This window comes from Trichosurus vulpecula, chromosome 7 (genome assembly GCF_011100635.1).
Source record: "Trichosurus vulpecula isolate mTriVul1 chromosome 7, mTriVul1.pri, whole genome shotgun sequence".
NCBI classification, from domain to species: domain Eukaryota; kingdom Metazoa; phylum Chordata; class Mammalia; order Diprotodontia; family Phalangeridae; genus Trichosurus; species Trichosurus vulpecula.
In genome coordinates, this window is record NC_050579.1 from 253538678 (window position 1) to 253563467 (window position 24790).

General features: G+C 36.7%; 1 protein-coding gene across 1 annotated transcript in view; it reads left to right on the plus strand.

The window, feature by feature from the left end:
- CDRT1 (CMT1A duplicated region transcript 1) overlaps nucleotides 1-24790 on the plus strand; it is a 143535-nt gene that overhangs the window by 37021 nt on the left and 81724 nt on the right. Inside the window, exons 3-5 of the mRNA XM_036768809.1 lie at nucleotides 22982-23173; nucleotides 23278-23405; nucleotides 24141-24263. Coding sequence (XP_036624704.1) covers nucleotides 22982-23173; nucleotides 23278-23405; nucleotides 24141-24263 — 443 coding nt within the window. The remainder of the gene's footprint in view (nucleotides 1-22981; nucleotides 23174-23277; nucleotides 23406-24140; nucleotides 24264-24790) is intronic.

The following is a 24790-nucleotide window of genomic DNA, read 5'->3' on the forward strand; positions in this document are numbered from 1 at the left end:
GCCAAGCAGAATTTTGTATTTTATCTCTGAGGAAATAGAGGAAATATCTCGGAAGAATCACTGGAGTTTAGTGAGTAGGAAGAAGTGGCACAGATCAGATGTGCATTTAGGAAAATCACTTTAATCACTCAACAGAGGAAGTATTATAGAGGGAAGGAACTTGAGGCAAGCAGACCCACCAGCAGGCTATTGCCATAGTCCAGGACTGAGGTGATAAGTGCCTGGATCAGAGTGGTGGTAATGTCAGAGGAGAGAAAAGTAAATATTTGAGAGATGTTCTAAAGGTGAAATGACAGGCTTTGGCAACATATTGGAAATGGGAGGTCAGAAATAGTAAGCAGTAGAGGATTATGCCTAGGTTGTGAGCCTGAGGAACTAGGAGGATGGTGATATTCTTTATAGTAATAGGGAGGGTAAGAAGTGGCAAGGATTTAGAAGGAAAGAGTTTGGTTTTACACATGTTAAGTTTAAGATGTCTACTGGCTGTTGAGTCCAAGATGTCTGAAGGGCAATTAGGTAAATAGAAGGAGAAGAAATAGAGAGTATGACCTTGAAAAACTAGACAGGAAAGAGTATTGAGGAGGATAGTGTGATAAACAGTGTCAAAGGCTGCAGAGAGGTCAAGGAAAATGAGGCCTGCGAAAAGGCCATTGAATTTGGCATCTAGGAGATGGTTGATAATTTTGGAGAGAGTAATTTTGGTGAAATATTGAGGTCAAAAGCTGAATTGTTAAAGGGTTAAGAAAAGAGTGAGAAGAAAAAAATGGAAGCACCTATTGTAGATAGCATTCTCAAGGAGTTTAGCCACAAAGGGCAAAAGGGATATCAGACAATAGTTAGCAGAGATGGAAGGATCAAGTAAGGGTTTTTTGAGGATGGAGGAGACATAAGCAGGTTTGTGGGCAGCAGGGAATGAAACAGTAGACAGAGAGAGATTGAAAATAAATTGTGGAGTAGGGATGACAGAGGATGCAATCTTTTGGAGGATACAGGAAGGAATGGGATCACTTGAATATGAGGAGGGATTAGCTTTGGTAAGGAGTAAGGCCACCTTATCATGTGAGACAGAGATGAAGGAGATAGTGGCAGAAGGTATGTGAATGATGTGAGATGAGGAAGAGGGAAGAAGAAGCTTAAGGTGGATGGCCTAATTTTTTTTTCCTGAAAAATATGAGAGAAGGTTCTTAGCTGAAGAGAGAGAGTGTTCCTGACAGGATGACTAGCCAGAGAAAATGCCTGCAACTGAGATATGGAATGTCTTGTTTATGGAACAGGAAGGAGAGAAGGATATGTAGTAGGCAATAAGGAATAGGAAGACTACAAAGGTAGGATGGGTCCAGGGTGAGGGAAGGGAAAAGTGTGGGAGGTCTTAGGAGGGATGAAAAAAGTATGGAAGAGCCACTGTGGAGAGCAAGAAAGTGAGTTGATAGAGCAGGTATAGAAAGACTGACTAGCAGCAATGAGGGTCCAGTTAAGGTGCAATATTTCATGGTCCCAATCAGAATGTTTGTGTGATTTTCTCCACCTTGGTTCAGCAACAAGTGTCTAGAAGTGAATGTTGGAGTGATCCAAGACAGAGATTTTGCCGGGCATAATCAATGAAATGATAACAGGGCTAGGGGTTCCAGAGAGGAGGACAACGTAGAGTTAAATTGGTTTACGAAGGGGTCAAGGAGGAGAGAGTGGCTAGTGGAGGGAAGAGAGTCTGGGAGAGAATTGATGGGTCAAAGGATTGGTGATCACATTACAAAGAGTGGGGTTTAGTAAGGGAAATCATAGGGAATCAATCAATCAATATTTATCAAACACCTATGAGGTGCCACACACTGTGCTAAGCACTGGGAATGCAAAAGAAAGCTGAAGACATTTTGTGCCTTCAGGGAGTTCATAATCTATTGGGAGAGACTACATGCAAACAAATACATATGAAAAAGCTACATACAGGATAACTGGGAAGTATTTAACAGAAGGAAGGCACTAGAATTAATAGAAGTTTGGAAAGGCTCCCTGTAAAAGATAGAATTTTAATTGGAACTTAAAGGAAGCCAGGGAAGTAAATAGGTTGAGTTGAAGAGGGAGAATATTCCTGATGGGGGAACAATCAGACAAAATACCTGTAGCCAATATGGAATGTCTTGTTCATGGAACAGGAAAGAGAGAAGTATACATGGTGGGTAGTAAGGCATAGGAAGACTGCAAAGGTAGGAGGGGTCTAGATAATTAAGGGCTTTGAATGCCAGAAGATTTTGTATTTGCTGCTGGGAGCAATAGGGAACCACTAGAGCTTATTGAGTGAGAAGATGCCATGCTTTAGAAAAATCACTTATGATTATGTTAGGATAAGTCAATTTCATAATTCTTGAATATAAATGTGTTACATGTGTAGGTGATGGCAAGATCAAGGGTCTAACCATCTTTGTGCACTTTGGTAATTTACTTGGTATCACAGTGTCACATTAGTCTATAAATTAATTGGGCAGCATTGCAATTTCATTGTATTGGCACTATCCAACTACAAGCAGTGAATGTCTCTCATGTCTTTGTTTCTATAAGGCATATTTTGTAGTTGTCTTTATATAATTTTTGTGTGTGTTGTTCAGAGCCGGATTCCCATTTATTTCACACATTCCTTCATTTTTTTTATGAAATTGCTTTTTCTAGCTCTTTCTGTTGGATTTCTTTGTTTGTTTCAATGGGCTTGTTTTATATGCTAGTGCTTTGTTGAACTTACTGTTTTAAGTAATTTTAGTTGGCACTTTGGTACTCTCTAAATCATAAAACTATCCTCAAAGAGCAATAATTTTGTTTCCTCTTTGACTGTATTCTCTCAATTTCTTTTTCTTGTCTTATTGTTATAACTATCATTCCTATAATTATATCAAATAATAATGGTGGCAATTAAATCCTTGCTTTATCCTTCATCTTAGGAGAAAGACTTCTATACATTCCATGATAACTAATGCTAACTCTTGATTTTAGACACTGTTGAACACATTATGTGAACAATCATTTATTACTGGCTTAAAATTTTTTTTCAACATGAAGGGTGTTGTAATTTGATTAAATGTCAATGATAATCTACTTAGATAACTATGTGATTTTTATTGTTTTTATTGTTAACATGTTCTATTATGTTTATGGTTTTTTAAATATTGAGACAATCCTACATTTCTGGCATAAATTAAATCTGTTTATATTGCATGATATTTTTAATATGTTGTTATAATCTCTTCACTAATAGGCTGTTTCCTATTTTTTCCATCAAATTTCAATAGAGATATTGAGCTACAGTTTTTGTTTCTTTTTGCTTTTTTACTTTATTTTTCCCTAGTTATCAGGAGTATATTTGTGTCACATAAAGCCTTTAGTATTATCTGTTTTCCCCCTATTTTGTATATTATTTATGTGTAACTGTCATTCTGTAGAGCAATTGTAAATATTATCTACCTGCTTCTAACTCAACTATGTGAAAATGGGAGGGGGGTGGGAGCCAGTTGCAGGCAAGAATAACTCAGAGGTTGTGATAATGGAAAAGCATGACATTAAAATCTTCTAATTCACTGCAAGCCAGAACTTGTGACTAAGTACTTGTTAAGCCAGGACTGTGTGCATACAAAAACAGTAACCTATACATACGAAAATCTTTTGTTCCTGGCTTAATGAAAGGATGACTATTTTGAGCTCTAAAGCTACCAAGTGGGAGAGGGATAGTGGGCCACATTCTTCCACTTGGTTGCCAAGTGTCCATGAATACATGATATTTCTGTTTCTTTTATGTTTACTCTTTCATGATTTTAGTATAATGAAGGTCTGGTATATGTGCAGATCTCTTTATCTTGCTCTCAAGGAGGAAGAACAAGAAGCCTCATGATTTTACAAATAGCTAAGAAAAGAAGGAAAGGAAAAGGGGAAGGAGGAAGGAATGTCACCTACAACTGAATGTAGAATTCCAGAGAATAGCAAGGAGAGATAAAAAGGGGTTTTTTAATGAGCAATGCAAAGAAATAGAAGAAAACAGTAAAATGAAAAAGAAGATATCTTTTTAAGAAAATCAGAGATATGAAGGGAATGTTTCATGCAAAAATGGGCATTATAAAAGACAAAAGTGGTAGGGACTTAACAGAAGCAGAAGAGATGAAGAAGAATTATACAAGAAAGATATCAACATCACTGATAACCATGATGGTTATCAATATATGGAGGCTAGTATGTAGAGGCTTTTGATATAGAATCTTTGACTTTGTTGTCTTCAAAAAAAATATGAATTGGCCACAGGCCATGGAAGACCACAAAAAGGATCTTGAAAATCAAATAAGAGAAGTAGAGGAAAAATTGGGAAAAGAAATGAGAGTGATGCAAGAAAATCATGAAAAATGAGTCAACAGTTTGCTAAAGAAGACCCCAAAAATACTGAAGGAAATAATACCTTAAAAAATAGACTAATCCAAATGGCAAAAGGGGTCCAAAAAGCCGGTGAGGAGAAGAATGCCTTAAAAAGCAGAATTGGCCAAATGGAAAAGGAAGTCCAAAAGACCACTGAAGAAAATAATTCCTTAAAAATTAGAATGGAGTAAATGGAAGCTAGTGACTTTATGAGAAATCAAGAAATTACAAAACAGAACCAAAAGAATGAAAAAATAGAAGACAATATGAAATATCTCATTAGAAAAACCACTCAACCTGGAAAATAGATCTGGGAGAGACAATTTAAAAAATATTGGACTAGCTGAAAGCCATGATCCATTAAGAGCCTAGACATCATCTTTCAAGAAAATATCAAGGAAAACTGCCCTGAGAGTCTAGAACCTGAGGGTAAAATAGAAATTGAAAGACTCCACCAATCACCTCTTGAAAAAGATCCCAAAAGGAAAACTCCTAGGAATATTGTAGCCAAATTCCAGAGTTCCCAGGTCAAGGAGAAAATATTGCAAGCAGGCAGAAAGAAACAATTCTAGTATTGTGGAAACCCAATCAGGATAACACAAGATTCCAGCAGCTTCTACATTAAGGGAATTGGAGGGCTTGGAATATGATATTCTGGAGGTCAAAGGAGCTAGGATTAAAACCAAGAATCACCTACCCAGCAAAAACTGAGTATAATACTTCAGGGGGAAAATGGATATTCAATGAAATAGAGGACTTTCTAGCATTCTTGATGAAAAGACCAGAGCTGAATAAAAAATTTGACTTCCAAATACAAGAATAAAGAAAAGCATGAAAAGGTAAACAGGAGAGAGAAATCATAAGGGCCTTATTAAAGTTGAACTGTTCACATTCTTACATGGAATTTGTAACTCATGAGACCTTTCCCAGTTTTAGGGTAGTTGAAGGAATGTGTATGTGTATGTGTGTGTGTGTGTGTGTGTGTGTGTGTAATATATAGACAGAGGGCACAGGGTGAGTTTAATATGAAGGGATGATATCTAAAAATAAAATTAATGGGTGAGAGAGGAATATATTGGGAGAAGGAGAAAGACAGAGATAGAATTGCATAAATTATCTCACGTAAAAGAGGCAAGAAAAAGCTGTTATAATGGAAGGGAAGAGGGGGGATGTGAAAGGGAATGAGTGAACCTTACTCTCATCAGATTTGGCTTAAGGAGGGAATAACATACACATTCAATGAGGTATCTTACCCTACAGAAAAGTAGTAGGGAAAAGGATAAGAGGGGGTGGGACGATAGAAGGGAGGGAAGACTGGGGGAGGGACAGTCAGAAGCAAACACTTTTGAAAAGGCACAGGGTCAAAGGATAAAATAGAATAAATGAGGGGCGGGATAGGATGGAGGGAAATATAGTTAGCCTTTCACAACATGACTATTATGGAAGTGTTTTGCATAATGAAACATGTATAACCTATATTGAATTGTTTGTCTTCTCAGTGAGGGTGGGTGGGAAGGGAAGAAAGGAGAGAATTTGGAACTCAAAGTTTTAAAAACAAATGTTAAAAATTGCTTTTACATGCAACTGGGAAATAAGATATACAGGCAATGGGGTATAGAAATCTATCTTTCCCTACAAGAAAGTAAGGGGGGTGATAGAAGGGAGGGCAGACTGGGGAAAGGGCTAATCAGAATGCATGCTATCTTGAGGCGGGGAGGAGGGGAGAGATGGGGAGAAAATATGTAACTCAAAATCTTGTGGAAATGAATTTTGAATATTGTGAATATGAATATTGAAAATTAAAAATAAATAAATTAATCTAAGCCAAAAACAAAACAAATTATTGTTAAATGGCCAGATGGAATTGAGGTGTTAGTCATAGTTTCTGTAATAATAAGAGGGGGAAATACATATAGGTGGATATAGGAATAGAAATTAGATGCCCCTACCACTTATGGGATCCTGAGGCAGCTATAACAGCAAGTAAGTATTCCAATGTGTGAGTGCCCAAGTGACATGGTGAATTTGGTAGATCCAGAGCTCTTACCAGTTATTGGAGTTAGTAGCAGAGTCCACTGGAACTTGGATTAGCATCCATGATATGGACATACACTAGTAGTGAACTTGTGAACATTTCAAGGCCCAGAGAGATTTTAGGGCAACATCTAGTATATTCTCCTGCTCAAGACCTCCAGAATAAGACAAGACAAATTACCCAGAAGAATCAAAGAAAGAATTCAGTCCAGTGGAGCACTGGGTTTATTCCTCTCTCACTAATGTTGCCCCTGTAGTAAATTTCATGAGGATCCTATGATGAGACAAAATAACTTCAGAATCAGGAGTAAGGATACTCTTATTTGCCACACATATTCTCTACATATGCATCTGACTAACTTTGTACTTTAAATTTGAGCCCACATTTCCCATGGACCTTAAGTGTGTAAAGGGAGAGGATGCTCCTTGCTTAGGAGGAATGTTTTGTGCCAATTATTCATATCATATCTTTAAGATTTTACTATTTGGGGCCTAGGAGCAATGATATTAGAAACTCCAGGCCCTAAGAATTACCCTTAGAACTACTGTTATTAGAAAAGGGGGATGCTTTCAGAAAAAAACTGGAAAGACTTGTATGAACCGATGCAGAGTGAAATGAGCTGAACCAGGAGAACAGTTTCTACAACAAAAGCAATATTGTAAAGATAATCAACTTTGAAAGACTTAGCTACTCTGATCAACACAATGATAATTTTGGCCGATAGCCATAGAGAGGATGTTACATATGTAATATTTATATAAATTGTTCTTTAATTTTTTTTTTTGCTTTAGAAGTCCCTTTCCTCCAGCCTCCCAAGATTAGGTTATTTAAATTCTCTCATTTTCTGTTTATCTTGGAATTCATTTATATATACATACACATATATAGATATACATATATTTAAGTGTTCATTTTTCTAAAAACATTCATCCATTTCATTTATTCTATCAGATTTATTTGCCCATATAACAATTTAATTGCACAAAAGTTTCTGATAATTACCTTTATTTTTCTTCATTTGTTGTGAATTATCTTTTTTCAATTTTTCTTATTGATGTTTGGTTTTCCTTTCTTTTAAAAATTATATTAATAGTTTATTAGTTTTATTTTTAAAAAGCTCTTAATTGTATAATTTATTTTTTCAATGTTACTTAACTTCTTTGGTTTTTATAATTTCCATTTTTTCTGCTTAGTTAGGTTTTTATTTGTGGTTTTTCTAATTGTTTTAGTTGCATGTCTGATTCAATTACTTTTTTCTGTTTTTGCCTGTTTTTATCTCTGTCTCTCTGTCTCTTCCTCTCTCTGCCTACCTCTCTGTCTCTCACTCTCATTTTTTCTCAAGTATCTAGAGATGTGCTTTCCAGAAGGATTATTTTGACTGCATCACCAAAATTTTGGTATGTTACCTCATTATTGTAGTTTTCTTTAATGAAAGTATTGTTTCTATGATCTCTTCCTTAGGATTCTTTAGTATTAAATTATTTAGTATTCTTTAGTATCAAATTATTTAATCTCCATTCAACTTTGAATTCTTCCTTCAAAGAGACTTTATTGATTACAATTTTCATTGTTTTATGATCAGTAAATGATATGATTAATATTTCTGTTTTTCAACATTCACTTATCGTTTTATATCTTAACACATGGCCAAGTTTTGTAGAGCTGCCATGCTTAGCTGAGATTACATATATTCCTTTGAATTGCCAGTGTCCCAAAAGCCCAAGTCATAGTTTTTCTCAGCATCCCTTCTCTTTCCCCTCCCCACCCAGAGATCCATCCCATATGACAAATAACATGTATGTGTATATATATATATACACATATGTGTATGTATATGTGTATATGTGTGTGTGTGTATATATATGTATATACATACATATGTATGTGTGTGTATATATATGTATATGTGTGTATATATATATGTATATACATACATATTTCCAAAATAGGGCAGAAGACTTTGGGCCTCAGTAGTGACAATTTCCTGACCCAACATAGGTGGGGTAGCAAAGCAGGCAGAAATGTAGGCTCCAGTAGCAACAAACAGTAGCAAGTAGTGTAAACCTTATGGGCAGATGATAATAGTGGGCCATAGATGGTGGGCAGAGTTATGGACCCCTGTAGTAGCAGGCAACATTGGGGAAGCAGAGCTTACTTCAGATATGCAGAACAGTGGGCACTGGTGTATGTAATAGCAAAAGGAAGGCCCACTATAAAAAAATACTCACTGTAATGTAAAACTGATAGATCCTCCCACATTGCTGGTCCACATTTCCAGGCTTAGAAAATCAAGGATTGGCATTGTTGGGAAGGATATTTTCTTTCTGGTAACAAGGGTGAAGTGAAAGTATCTAATAAATCCCACAGAAAAAGGAGTGCTGTTCTTCAAAGGCCTCTCATGGGGCAAAGATTGTGCATCTCCCTCCCATCTCCCTTGTTCTCTAAGGGACAGGAGGATCTGGCTGATGTGCCAGGGAATAGTAAGTGGTAGTAAGAATGAGAATAATAATTGTAAATGTAATAGAATAAGGCATCCATATGTATTAAGTGATCCACTGTGAACTGCAGTTTTGGCATCACCAAAACATGGACCTGGTCTTTGAGACTCGGAACTCTATCTTTCCTGTGACTCTCCCACATTCAGTCACTCCTTAGGGAAACTGTTAAAATGTTTTGTTTTAGCTTTGGTTTTTCTATAGTATTGCCTGTATTAAGCTTCTTGAATACCAGAGGATTATAATACTAAAACTGTTTAAGTGGTTGTAGGTCCTCTAGAATATTTTAAGGACCTAAACACCAAAGGATAGAATATGACAGGAACCTAACTCTTCTCCCATGCAGCTTAAGCTATGTTTTCCTTCAAAGGTATTGAGACTTTTCCAAAAAAAATTCATTGGCTCAGAGTCTAAGGGTTCAGACTGTTTATATCACTTTCTTGTCACTTGAGTATGGGTCTGCCATATGATTAGTTGGTGAATCACAATGCGAGCTTCACTGAGCTGAATCAACTTAAGGGATTCTCCATGTCTATATTTGTTGAATATTCTTCTCCTGATATGGCTAAGTAAATCTCTTTTTTAAACTATTGAATATCCTATGAGTGCCTTATTTCGTTCCAATATTGAACTTAAACTACCGGGAGACTGAGCTGAGTCAGCATTTTCATATGTATTCTTTGGATCATGTTTATCTTTTGTAATTTTCAACATTCACTTTCTTTGTTTTATGGTCATTTTCCTTCCATTTACATTGCTGTAGTCATTGTGAATAATGTTTTCTTACCTCTGCTTACTTCACTGTCCATCAGTTCATGCAAATCTTTCCATACTTCTCTCATCATATTTGCTGTTTCTTAAAGCACACTAATATTCCATTACATCAATTTAACAAAATTTGTTTAGTTATTCCCCAATTGAGGGTATCTGCTTTGTTTCTAGTTGTTTACTACCACAAAAAGTGCTACCATAAATATTTTGATATATATGGGACCGTTTTGCATTGACATCATTATAATATATGTTTAGCAGTGGACTCTCTGGTTCAAAAGATAAGAACATTTTAGTCCTTTATATTTGTATAAATCCAAATTAGTTTTCCAAATGGTTGTACTAATTCATAGCTCCCCTAACAATGCACTAGTATACTTATTTTCCCAAAATCCCTCCAACATTTACTTTTCCCATCTTTTGTCATCTTTAATAATTTTCTGGATGTAAGGTCAAATTCAGGGTAATTTGATTTGCATAGTTTTTATTAATGATTTCAAGTATTTTTTTCATATGATTGTTAGTGGTTTATAATTCTTTTGAGAACTATTTGTTTATATTCCTTAAACCTTTATCTGTTGGGAAATGGTCTTTGGTTTTTTTTATATCTATTATTTATCTTTGGCTCTTTGATATTAACTCTTTACCTGAGAAATCTGAAACAATTTCCACTATCACCACCCATTTGACTACTTCCTTTCTTATCACAGAAGGATTAATTTGTTTCTGCAGAAGCTTTTCAACTTCATGTAAGCTTTTCAGTAATCAAATCATGTAAGCTTTTCGAGTAATCAAAAGTTACCCATTTTATCTAATATAATTGCCCCTATCTCTTATTTGCTTAAGAATATATCTTCTACTATAGCTGTAAGAGATGTATAATGTTTCTCTTCTAAATTTTAATTAGCATGATCTTTTATTCTTAAGGTCATGCATACATTTAGAATGTATTATGGAATATGGTGTAAGGTGTTGGTATAAGCTTAACTTCTGCTGAATTGCTTTTCAGATTTCCCAGTAGTTTCTATCAGATATTTTTTCTAGGTAATACATTTTTTCTTTTTTTTAATCAAATATTGGTTTATTGAGTTCCATTGTTCTGATAATCTCTCCCATTTAGTCTTCCATTGATCTAGTTCTCTATATTTTAACCAATGCCAGATGGTTTTGATAATTGCTACTTTATAATATAGACTGAAGTCTAGAAGGGCTATTTCCCTTTTTTCTATATCTTTTTCCTAATTTCTCTTCATATTTTAGATCTTTTATTTTTCCAAATGAATTTTGTTATTACTTTATCAAATTTTACAACATATTCCCTTGGCTACTTGATCAGTCTAGAAGTAAAGGTGCAAATCAACTTTGTTAGTATTATAACTTTTATTATATTAGCATGGCCTCACATGATTTAGGGATTCTTATTATTATTTCTTTAAGAAGTATCTTGTAGTTGAATCTATACAAGCATTTGTGCTTTGGGGGATTTATTTTCAGATATTTTATGCATTTGAAATGGAATTTCACTTTCTACTATTGCCTCTTGGATTTTCTTATTATTAAGTAAAAATGCAGTTTTCCCCCACTTTCTATTTATTTAATTTTAGTTTTCAACTTTTACTTTTATAAGATTTTGAGTTCTAAATTTTTCCCCCCTCTCACCCTCCCCCTCTCCCAAATGCATGCAATCTGATATAGGCTATACATGTCCAATCATATTAAACATATTTCCACATTAAGGGGAAAACCATGAGAAATAAAAAAAGAAAGAGAAAATAGTATGCTTCGATCTTCATTCAGACTCCATAGGTCTTTCTCAGGATGTGGATAAATTTTCCATCATGAATCTTTGGGAATTGTTTAGACCATTGCATTGCTGAGAAAAGCTAAGTCTATCAAAGTTGGTCATTGCACAATGTTGCTGTTACTGTGTACAATGTTCTCCTGGTTCAATGCAGTTGTTTTTTGAAGGTTTATTTTGCAGCCTGTGAATTTGCTGAATCTTATTATCTCAGTTAAGAACTTTGATGATTCTCTAGGATTTTTCACATAAACCCTCTTTTTGTTGTTGAATCATTTAAGTTGTGTCTGACCTTTGTGACTCCATTTGGGGTTTTCATGGTAAAGATATTGGAGTGGTTTGCCATTTCCTTCTCCAGCTCATTTTAGAGATGAGGAAACTGAGGCAAACAGAGTTAAGTGACTTGCCCAGGTCACATAGCTAGTAAGTATCTGAGGCCAGATTTGAACTCAGGAAGATGAGTCTTCCTGACTTCAATCTTGGGACTCTAGTCACTGCAGCACCTAGCTGCCCTGTAAACCATCATATCATCCATATGTAGGAATAGTGTGGTCACTGCTTTGCCTATATTTATGCATTAATTTCTCTTATAGCAGCTGCTAACATTTCAAGAACTATAGCAAATGATAGTGAAGTGGGTGTCCTTTCTTTATGCTCATATTTATTGGAAAAGATTCTAGTGTACTCCCATTGCAGGTGATAATTAGTTTTTGGTTTTAGATAGGTATTTTTGTAATATTATAAAAATATCCAAATCCACTCTTCTTCTGAGATTTCTTATTTCTGTTGCAGGTAACACCATTTGTCCATTCGCCTAGGTTCACATCCTTGATTCCTCATTCTTAACACCAAATATCCAAGCACCTGCCAAACCTTGTTTGTTCTGTATCCACAAGATTTCTTTCCTATGTCCCCTTGCTTCCACTCATACAGTCACCACCCTAGTTCAGAACCTTATTACTTCTATCCTTGATTTTTGCAGTAGCCCCCTAATTGGTTTTCCCTGCCGTTCTCTTCTCTACTTCATCTTGCACAAAAGCCTAAATCTAATCATGTTATTCCCTTGTTCAATAAACTGCAGTTGGGGGCAGAACCAAGATGGCAGCTGGAAAGCAGGGACTTGCCTAAGCTCTCCCCCAAATCCCTCCAAACACCTGTAAAAAAATGGCTCTGAACAAATTCTAGAGCTGCAGAACCCACAAAATAGCAGAGGGAAGCAGGTTTCCAGCCTAGGATGGCCTGGATGGTTGCTGAGAAGGGTCTATCACACCATGCTGGGAGCAGAGCACAACCCACTGTGGGCCACAACAGGACAGACCAGACTGGGAGTCAGCCTGGAGCAGGCTTTTGGGCCATGAATCATGAGCTGTGGCAGTTACCAGGCTTCTTAACCCACAAACACCAAAGACCACAGAGCAGGTAAGTGGGTAAACTGCTAGATCAGGTTAGAGAGCAGTCCGGCCACCAGTCCTAGGGGTGGCAGAGGTGGTGTGGCTGTGGAATTCCAGTGTCAGCTGCTTCCGGAGTCCCTGGCTCACATGGTGGGATGAATCAAGTGGCAGACCAGAGCAGAAGTGCAGGGCTTGCTTTGCCCTGCTTGGATCAGGGTCATAGTCCTGGTTGGCGGTTCTTGGGGGAGGAGTGCTGCTGTGGCAGAGCTTGCGGTGACAGTGGAGTAGAAGTAATTCTGAAAATAGCAGTGTAAAACTCCTGAAACTTGGAACAAAACACTCTTTACAAGCAGTCATACCATAACAAAAGCTCAAAGGTCAAGTAGTTGGCTGGGAACATGTCCAGGCAGCGAAAAAGGATGCAGACTCAGACTCAAACTCCAAAATCTTATTTTGGTGACAAAGAAGATCAAAACATACAGCCAGAAGAAGTCAGCAAAGTCAAAGAGCCTACATCAAAAGCCTCCAAGAACAATATGAATTGGTCTGAGACCTTGGAAGAGCTCAAAAAGGATTTGGAAAAGCAAGTAAGAGAAGTAGAGGAAAAAATGGGAAGAGAAATGAGAGTGATGCAAGAAAACCATGAAAAACTAGTCAATGACTTGCTAAAGGAGACCCAAAAGAATACTGAAGAAAGTAACACCTTAAAAAAATAGATTAACCCAAATGGCAAAAGAGCTCCAAAAAGCCAATGAGGAGAAGAATGCCTTAAAAGCAGAATTAGTCAAATGGAAAAGGAGGTCCAAAAAGACCATTGAAGAAAATACTACCTTAAAAATTAGATTGGAGCAAGTGGAAGCTAGTGACTTTATGAGAAATCAAGATATTATAAAACAGGACCAAAGGAATGAAAAATGGAAGACAATATGAAATATCTCATTGGAAAAAACTGCTGACCTGGAGAACAGATCCAGGAGAGATAATTTAAAAATTATTGGACTACCTGAAATCCATGATCAAAAAAGAACCTAGATATCATCTTTCAAGAAATTATCAAGGAGAACTGCCCTGATATTCTAGAGCCAGAGGGTAAAATAGACATTGAAAGAATCCACCGATTGCCTCTTGAAAAAGATCCCAAAAAGAAAACTGCTAGGAATATTGTCACCAAATTCCAGAGTTCCCAGATCAAGGAGAAAATACTGCAGCCAGAAAGAAACAATTTGAGTATTGTGGAAACACAATCAGGATAACACAAGATCTAGCAGCTTCTACATTAAGAGATAGAAGGGCTCGGAATATGATATTCCGGAGGTCAGTGGAGCTAGGATTAAAACTAAGAATCACCTACCCAGCAAAACTGAGTATGATGCTCAAAGGCAAAATATGGATTTTCAATAAAATAGAGGACTCTCAAGCTTTCTCAGTGAAAAGAACAGAGCTGAATAGAAAATTTGACTTTCAAACACAAGAATCAAGAGAAGCATGAAAAGGTAATCAAGAAAGAGAAATGATAAGGGACTTACTAAAGTTGAACTGTTTTGTTTACATTCCTATGTGAAAAGATGATGTGTGTAATTCATGAAACCTCAGTATTAGGGTAGCTGAAGGGAATATACACATACACATACACATACATATACATATACATATACATATACATATGCATATGCATATGCATATACATATACATATGCATATACATATGCATATACATATATGTATAGACAGAGAGCATAGGGTGAGTTGAATATGAAGGGATGATATCTAAAAAAAATAAAATCAAATTAAGGGATGAGAGAGGAGTATATTGAGAGAGGGAGAAAGGGAGAGATATAATGGGGTAAATTATCTCACATAAAAGTGTCATGAAAATGAAGTTCATTGTAAGGGAAGAGGGGGCAGGTGATGGGGAATGAGTGAATCTTGCTCTCATTGGATTTGACCTGAGGATACACACTCAATCGGGTATCTTACCCCACAGGAAAGTAGGAGGAAGGGGATAAAAAAGGGTGGATGACAGAAAGGAGGGCAGATAGGAGGAGGAGGTAATGAAAAGCAAACAGTTTTGTAAAGGGACAGGATCAAGGGAGAAAACTGAATAAATGGAGACTAGATAGGATGGAGGGAAATATAGTTAGTCTTTCACAACATGAGTATTGTGGAAGTGTTTTATATAATGATACATGTGTAAGAAATGGAAGGAGGAGTTTCGTTTCCACAGAACTAAAGGTGTGCTTCCCTGCCTTCCCCCACCTCAGCTTTAGCAGAGACCAGGCCTCAAGGTCGGTCAGGTGAGAGGTCAGAGGCTTGTACACATGTGCATACTTTTTGAGAAGGCAGTCTAGGGAATTAGAGAGGCCAAACCCACTTGAACCAGTTCAAGCTTATCTAGGGTCTGGTCTTGGTCAAGAATCCAGGCCTACTGATTTGCATAATTTGCATATGTTAAAGAGGGAAAGTAGGGGAAGTAAAAGAATATAGTTGAATCCTAAACTAAGACAAGGAAAATCTAATTAACTTCACTTTTGCTTCTGTATCCTTATTATCCTATTTATATAAACTGTATAACCTAGGAAAACTATGTAGAAAAACAAAGATTGTAAACTAACCATGACTCTAGCAGGAGTGGAGGGAATGGTTACCCCTGCTCCTGCAGCTGTATCAGTGTGAGTGTTTCCGTGAGCACTACACCCACTCTCTTGAGGAGTGTAATAAAATGCCTTCCTCTGCCCACTCTGGTCTTGAGTTCTTTGGGTGAGAATGGGCAAATTACATGGATTTTCCTAAGGTCAAGTGAAGGGAAGCAACAGGCCGCAGAAGCTCACTGGGCTTACTCCTGGATCTTGTCTTGGGCTTACTCCTCGATCTTGTCTTGGGGTGCCCTGTGATCCCCATTGCGGTGTTAAGAGGCTACCACTCTGGATTCCCTTGGGGAACCCTGTGGTCTGCACAGCCTTCTTAAGGGGACATCACTTGGGACTTCCCGCCCTGTCTCGGGAGCCTTGTGATCTTACCACCATCCTAAGGGGCCATCACTTGGGTCCTCCTTAGGGTCTGACCCCTAGGAGGCCCTGTGATCCCCACAGATTGAGGGGTGGCTACCACTTGGTCTTCCTCTGGAAGTCTTGTGGTCTGTACAGCCTTCCCTAGGGATTATCACAGGGTTCTTCCTCAGGACTTTGGCCCTGCCTAGGAAGTCCAATGATCCCCAAAGCCATGTGTTCTCACAATTTGGGGAAGTCCAGTGATCCCCAAAACCACGTTTCTCACACATGTATGGCCTATGTTGAATTGCTTGCCTGCTTAAGGAGAGTGGGTGGGAAGGGAAGAGGGGAGAGAATTTGGAACTCAAAGTTTTAAAAGCAGATGCTCAAAAAAAGTTGTTTTGCATGCAACTGAGAAATAAGACATATAGGGAATGGGGCATAGAAATCTATCCTACCCTACAAAAAAGTAAGGGGAAAGGAGATGGGGGGGGGAGTGGGGTGACAGAAGGGAGGGCTGACTGGGGAACGGGGCAATCAGTATATATGCCATCTTGGCATGGGGGGAGGGTAGAAATGGGGAGAAAATTTGTGACTTAAAATCTTGTGGAAATAAATGTTGAAAACTAAAATATTAAATAATAAAATAATTGTTAAGAAAAACCAAATTTACAATAATATGTCATTCCCCCCAAAAAATAAAATAAAAAATAAACTCCCATGGCTCTCTAATACTTTAGAATAAAAAACAAACTGTAATACAAGGAAAATTAGGAACCCCTGAGAAAGCCCTAGCTACTGACAAGCACCCCCAGAAAGAATGGATTCAGATATCTTTGGCATTTAGCAAACCCCCGGGACTCCATGACTCCACCAAGGAATCTCAATAGGTAGGACCATCCCACTGAAGGATAACCTGGCAGACCCTGTCTAGCAGATATCCCTGGGGCTCGTGACTCCACCAAGGAATGTAAATGAGATTATCCCACTAGTATGATAACCTGACTGAATCTTTTGATCAGCCAGGACCTTTGTTCCTGTTTCTTCCCCCACTCTGTACCCCCATATCCTATATAAGCCAAGCCATGACCCCAACACATTTGCCATTGATTTGTGGTGCCGTACCCCGATGGCCGCCGGCTAATAAATTCTCCACTTAAAACTTATACTCTGTGGTGTGTCTCGCTCGCTTCTGGTACAACAAAACTCTTTAGTCAGTAAAGGCCTTTGAAAATTTGCCTGTAGCCTTTCTGGCCTGATTATATATTACTTGTGTTCACATACTCTTACAGCCTGAGTATATTTGTCTACTTATTGCTCTTTACGTATGACACAGTCTCTTTCTCTGTGCATTTGCACAGGCTGTTCCTCATGCCTTCTCTATTCACCAGTGCTTTTTGGACTTCCCAGTTTCCTTCAAATCTTAGCTGAGGTTCTACCTTCTATGTGAGACCTTTTCAGATTCCTTCAGGTGCTAGGGCCTTCCTTGAAAAATCACCCAATATTATTTTGTATTTTCTTTTTTAAAAAAAAAGTTTTATTGATGCACGTAAGCATAAGGGAGTTTGGTTTTCCAGGATCCAAGGCCATTGCAATCTCTTGTTCTCAGGTGTTAGATATGAGTTCCATGGTTCAAAACATCTCCATCACGACCCATGTAGATTGTAGGAGCCAGGTGTCACCTGTTTAGATTATAAAGGTCAGGACCCTGGAGGGATGGTGGAATACAAGTATAAAGCAGGTGGGCACTGGTCAGTGGGTGGGGAACCTTTAGGGTTGAAATGCAGAAGTGAGGATGCTATGTGTGCCTTGATTGACCTCCATCAAGGCTTGGGGGGAAACTGTGTTTGCCTCAACTGGCCTCCATTGAGGCTTGAGGGGATTTAGGGGAATGCACAAGTTGTGCCTGTCTCAATTGGCCCCATCGAGACATAGGGGGAGTTGACCCCCCCCCTTTCTTGCTAATCCCTGTGAGAAGGGTGATTAGGGAATGCTGTAGGAGTTGGTGCTCAGCAACCCTTGTGAGAAGGTTAGATAGAATAAAGTCTGCATTGTTCAATTGTTAACCCCTTTGAAGCCTTTATAAAAGCAGATCAAAGAACCTGTGCTAGTAGGCCTTGCAGGGGTGTGCTAGGGTGCTTGCCTAATACAATGTGTTTTGTTTTTACATTACAAATTACTCTGACTCTTTGAAGGGTCTCTTGTAACAAAGTAAAATGACTAATAATACAATAACCTCATGTTAAAGTGTTTGCAATGCACAACATTCCACATCAGTGGCACCTTCTCCCAATCTCACTATTAAAAAAAATCTGTTTTTTCTCCTAACCATACCCTAACCCATTAGGAAAAAATAGAAAAACAGATTTCTTGACAAATATGTCATAAGCAAAACAAATTCCCTCAATTATTGTATATGAAAATATATATATGCCTTATTCTGCACCTCTCTGTGATGGATAGCACATTTCATCATTGATGTTAATTTCATTCTTCATCAGTTTACAAAATTCCTCAAAATTGTTCACTTTTATAAGATTGCTATTGTAGTATGCAGTGTTCTAGTTCTGCTTTCCTTTCCACGTCTTTTTAAATTATCTTACAATAGAATTCTGTCACAACTGTATACCACAACTATTCAGCCATTCCTCAATTAATAGTTTCTAGAGTTTTGACTCTACAAAAAAATTGCAAATTGTTTTCTAGAATACATTCACAGGTTCATCAATAGTACATCAATGTCCTTATTTTCCCATTTTCTCAATTTATTAATCAATCTGTTCTTTCTATTCTTGTTAATAAAGTGTTTATTGACGTAAATTTTCCTCTAAGGACTGTTTTGGCTACATCCCAAAAATTCTGGGATTTTTTTTTTCCTCGTAGTCATCACTATCTTTAATGAAACAATCTATTATTTTTATGATTTGTTCTTTGGCCTACAAGTTCTTTAGGATTAAGTTATTTAGTCATCAGTTGATTTTTAGTATTTTTCCGGTTATTTATTTAATATAATTTTTATTGCTTTGTGATCAGTAAAGGATGTGCATTATGTTTTGGGCTTACTGCATCTGTGAGCTTTTTATATCCTAAGCCATGACCATTTTTGTAAAGGTGTCATACACAGCTGAGAAATACATGTTCTCCTTTCTGTTTCCATTCAATAACCACCAGATGTCTAAGAAATCTAATTTTTCTAAAATTTTATTCAGATCCTTAACTCCAAGTTTATTTATTTATTTATATTTATTTAGAGCTGATATGGATAAATTGAAGTTCTCTATTATTAAATTTTATTATCTATGTCTTTTTATACTTTGTTTTGTTTTTGTCTTTAAGTATTTAGAAATTACTAGGCCAGATTTCAGCTCAGGAACATGACTTTTCCTGACTTCAGGCCTAGCCCTCTATCCACTGTACCAACTAACTGCCTTAATTGTCTATGGTACCTTTCGACAAAATGCAGTTTCCTTTTTCATCTTTTGGAATTGTCTATTTTTGCTGTTTCTTTGCCTGAAATAAAAATTGCTACCTTTGCTTTTTTGTGCTTGTCTGAGGCATAACAGATTTTGTGTCAACCCCTTATTTTAATTCTGTGTGAATCTTTATGTTTCAAGTGTGTTTCTTATAAACAACTATTTTGGGATTTTTCTAATTCATTATGCTGAGCTCTTCCATTTTGTGGCTGTTTTCATTCATATTGGGTTGGTTAATTGTCTATTTCCCTGCATTCTTTTCTCTTATACTTTTTCTTCTCCACACTCCTTGATCCCTGTTTCTTTCAAGTTTTTACCCTTTCTTTTCCCCGCTCCTTTTAACCTTCTTTTCACTATCTCCTCACCAAACTTGAAGTTTGTTTTGCTTATAATTAATCCCTTGCTGGATCTTATATCCCTCTTATGTCCCCTTTCCCCTCTTCCTGTTCCTGTATGTATCACTATTAAGTTGAATATATTTCTACACTAAACTCTGCATGTGTATATGTGTGTGTTGACTGAGCACTTTCCCTCCTACCTTTTCTTTATTCCTTATATCGTCAAAACATAATAAAATTATTTATAGGTCTTCTATCTCAATTGACTACCTCTATGACCTCTTGTGACATTAGGATTATGAAAGAATTCTTTTAACATCCCCTCTCCATTAGAATATAAACAGTTCATCCTTATAAGAATCCCTTCTGATTTTTCACTTGTAGTTACTTTTTTTTTCCTTGTGATTCCAGCATTTGTGCTTCAAAGTAACTACGTACCCACATGTTGTCTCCCCTGATAGAATGTAAGCCCCTTGAGGGCAAGGACTGTTTTATCTTTGTCCATAGCCTTATACCCTAGTAAGCCCTTAATAAATGCTCTTTGATTTCCTCTTGTGATATTTCTTCTTTTCCTTCTTTAATGCTTTCATTCATTATCCATTCCATTCTTTTTGGAAGAAGCTCTATATTCATTTCAGGTGCTTCTATTGGTATTATTTGAATATATTTTTTTCTTCTAGTATTTCTTTATCCTTTCCTTAAAGCAATATAATTTTTTTCATTATCTCATTATTCTTATTTTCTTTGTTCATTTCTTTGAATGTTTTAAAAAAAAACATTTTCAAAGCTTTCTTTTGGTTTTGCTTTTGTTTTTCACACTTTTTATTCTATTTTCATTAGGGATATTGAGAAACAAGGCTCTCTTTTGACCTTGCCTTCTTCTTTCTTCCTGGAAGTCCCTTTCTTTTTGAATTACTTTTTTTAATTACTGCTTTTCTTATAATCATTTTTCTAATTTCTACTGTCCATGGTATGTATTTTGACAAAGATACACACACATACATATATGTACACATATGTATGTGTGTATCTCCCTTCCATTTTCATTTAAAGATCTCTTGATCAGATATGTAAGATGCTAGGCAAACACATGTTTTAACCAATTGTCGTTAATGACTCCATCCTTGAATAAGAGCCTATATTTTATACCATATTGCAAGTCTATACCTCCTTCTGAGGGACCATGCTCTTAAGCAACTGTTCATTCTCAAGTTCAGTTTTCTTTCCTTCGATGGCTCCAGTGATGAAATTACCCCATGTGACCTTATTGCCTTTGTTTTCTTGCCTACAATTTCATAATCCTTAGAATATTCTCTAGGCTCCTTCTAGTGGTATCATTTCTCCTCATATGACTCACAAGTCATGTATAGTGATTGTCAGATTGTATAATACTCAGAAAGGTTCTAGATCCTGGCTATACCCTTGGAAGACAAAATGCTCCTCTATTGTTAATCTAGATTCCTTTTACTTTGAATTTATTAGATGACCTCTATCCTAATGCTACTTGTGGAACCATAATCCTTTAGGAATGAGACCAATTTGGATTTTGCATTCACATAAAAGTTACTTGGCACTGGAAAAAAAGAAACATCAAACATTCTATTCAGGCCACTACAAAATTCCCTTTGCCTTCCACACTTGCTGGAATTGAAATCCTCTGTTCTATATTACTTTTTGGTAGCTTTCATGACCAATTCTCAAGATGAGTGATAACTTCTTGCCAAAGCTCCAGTGTAAAAAGAAGCTTAGCACAATTATTGTTTGTGTAAAGGTTTCAAACAGAATCTGATTCCTAGTCACTTTGTACCTCTTCCTATCTCTTCTAATCTGTTCCACTGATAGATTTTAGAAATCTCTTCTTCCATTTCTGTTGCTATGGGCACCCTGACAAGCCTTCCTGACTTTCTCAAGGCATGACACTAGTTGGACCAATTACCTGTGATTAACAATAACATTTTTTTCTGCCAAAACTACAATGCAAATATACTTTTGTCATGTAGACAGTTGTAGATGTAGGTCTGTTGCTCAGACAAGAAGTCAGGTCTGGAAAGATAAATTTAGTAGTAATTTACATTAGGTTTGAAGTTGAAGCCATAGGAGTGAATGAGATTAAAGTCATAGAATTTTATATTTGAATCAGATCTTAGCAATCTATCCATCTAGTCCAGCTCCCTCATTTTGCAGATTGAGTGGGAAAGAATTGACTTACACAAAATAGCTAGGAGAAGAGTATATGTTAAGAAGAGGAAAAAGGTCAAAGACAGAATCTTACGGAAGACCTATATTCAGAGATTAGGAAAAGGATGAGGAACTAGTGAAGAAGAATAATTACAGAATAAGGAGGAGAGAAGAGATAGTATAGTGTGGTGTCTTTAAGAATTTATTAAGCCTCTAGTTTTACATAATACTTTTAGATATATTATATGTAGAGTAATACATAAGCAAAGTACCTGTGCTATATTGGACAGAGACTAATCTAAGCTAGACAGGCTGACATTAATGCACACATATAAGACATACATGTAATGCAATGATGATATAAAGATGACAGAAATAAAAAATGAAATACAGGGTGTTTCTAAAGTCTGGACACATAGGCAAAGATGCATATTTTCAAAAAATGAAATGAATGAAATTTCCAACATTTTATTTAATTGGAATATTAACAAATAACACCTTCAATATGATTTCCATCATTTGTGATGCAAAAGTTGATGCTCTTTGCAAGATTCACATGAATTCAATGCAGTAACTCCACATTGCCGTCAATTTTAGCACATTCACTCTTTACACGTTCAGTCAAGTGTGTTGCATCTGTGATTTTCATTGAGTACACCTTCTCCTTTAGCATGCCCCAGAAAAAATTGATGAACAGCACAAAGTCTTCAATGAAATGGTTAATGAGATATTAATGAGATTTCCTGTATGTCCAGACTTTAGGGACATCATGTCATCATGTACATACAGAGTTTGTAGATCATTATATATTAAGTAACAATGTTAAATCTACAAATGAGTTCATATTGGGAGAAAAACTATTCAAGTTGTCTATTTTGCTTAAATGAAGTTCCAAGTCAATATATGTTAGAAGTCAAAATGGAGTTTCAGAAACTATTCATATCATGATATACTTCTAATAAGAACACTTTATTTTAAAGACCTTCCAAAAGACACTTCCTCCACATCTTTATTATCCCCCCTTCTCTGTCTGACCGAAGACAACTATAAGCTTTGGCAAAATTTGGTAACAAAATTCCTTTGGCATTGTCCCACTGAATAGAAAACAATGGCTTTTTCTTCTGGCTTCTAGATGGAAGATTGCATGTTCCACTTCCTCTATATGGAGAGACGTTCTCCAAAAGAACAGATGGTGCCATGGAAGATGAGCATTTTACCATCCACTTGCCTTCGCATCCTGACTACAGGAAGCAGTTACCTGAGATTAGCAAGGGCAAAGACTTCATCCGGTGCTTGCCTGTCCATATCTCCAAATACATTTTAGGTAGGTCTGTGACCTGCTCTGTACATGGAATAATTAAGCAAACTCCTCCAGAAGTAGCCTAGCTTGATCCAATCTGGGATTAACGAATCTATCGTATCTTTCAGGGCTTCTAGACAAAAAAACCCTGAACAAGTGTCTTCTTGTAAGCCGGCACTGGTCTATGCTGGTGGAGCAGGTGAAGAAGGATCAAGCAGCACATCAGCATGTTGAGAATGAGATCACACTCCTTCAGGTACTTCAAGTGCTTCTGGGGAAGGGTTGGACTCATGCTTAATATTCCTAACCATAAGTCAATTCTTAGGGAAGGGACATGGTGGGATTTCTATCTTCACATCCACTGCCTGGTAGATGTTACTGTCTAGTATTATGGCCAACGAGGAGGGTCAGAAGTACATTAAAATGATCTCTCTCTTTTTTTAAACTCAATTCTCCCATTGTAACCATCAACCTCTTAGAGTGACCAGTATCCATCAGTAAGTCTAGATAATTGGTGGACAGAGTTCTTTGACCATCAGAAACCTCATAGAAATTATTTTCCCCCTAAGATAGAAGAAAAATACATGGATTGTGTAATAAGAGGAAGATAAATGCTCAACTATATCAGTTTTGTATGATATACATTTGACCTTTACAAGCTACATTGTCCATTTAGAAGTTAAAATGTTTTTCTCCCCTGATGATTGTCATTTCTTTGTTGTTGTTTTTGTTACTTTTTAACCCTTTATCCTAATCTGAAATTTTACATAATCCACTCTTGATAGGATGAATGTTTCAAAAGAACTAAGTATGAAAAGGTAACTCTGGATCAGGGTGAGGTTCCCACACAGATGGCCATCAGTAATCTTTTCTAAGCCAGTTTTGAAAACACTATTCTAGGCAATTGACTGCTATATTCTGGGTGTTGCCTTTGCTGTGCCATAAAGGAGAATAGTATACTAAAGGTAATGTTATTTTGTTCTCATTTCAGGAGACCTATTCTAAAGGGATGTACCCTAACTATGCTAGCAGACCAGCAATCCCAGTTCCTAAGATAGAGGAAGATGATAAAACCACCCATTCAAAAACTTCAAAATGGAAACTGAAATCAAAGGTGTGTGATATTTGATTGAGGTGTTTATTTTTTATTTCATTTTGTCATCAAAAACTGGATTAAAAATTTCTATGGGGAGGCAATGGAGGGAATCAGAAAATGCTGGAATTAGTTAATACTTGTTGATAGTTGTTATTGCCACTAGCCAGCAATCTTGAACTCAAACTTCATTTCCATAGACTTGATTCCTTATTTGTAAAATGAAGTACTTAAACTATAATATTCAATACATGTTTAGAAAACAAGTATATGATAATAAGTGACTTTTATATAGCATTCATTTGAACCACACAGCAACCCTTTTTGTGAAACAAACATTATTGTTGGAATTTTATAGATGAGGAAACTCAGGCTCAATGAGGTTAAATTATTTTCCCATTTTTACACAACTAATGAGTATCAGAGGTAGGATTTAAAGCAGCAAAAGAGATCCTAGACAAGAAGCAATGCTAACATCAAATTAAGATTCTTCTTAACCTCCAAAACAGAAGCCTAGTGGCTGATAAGTCCACAAGAAGCTGTTTGCC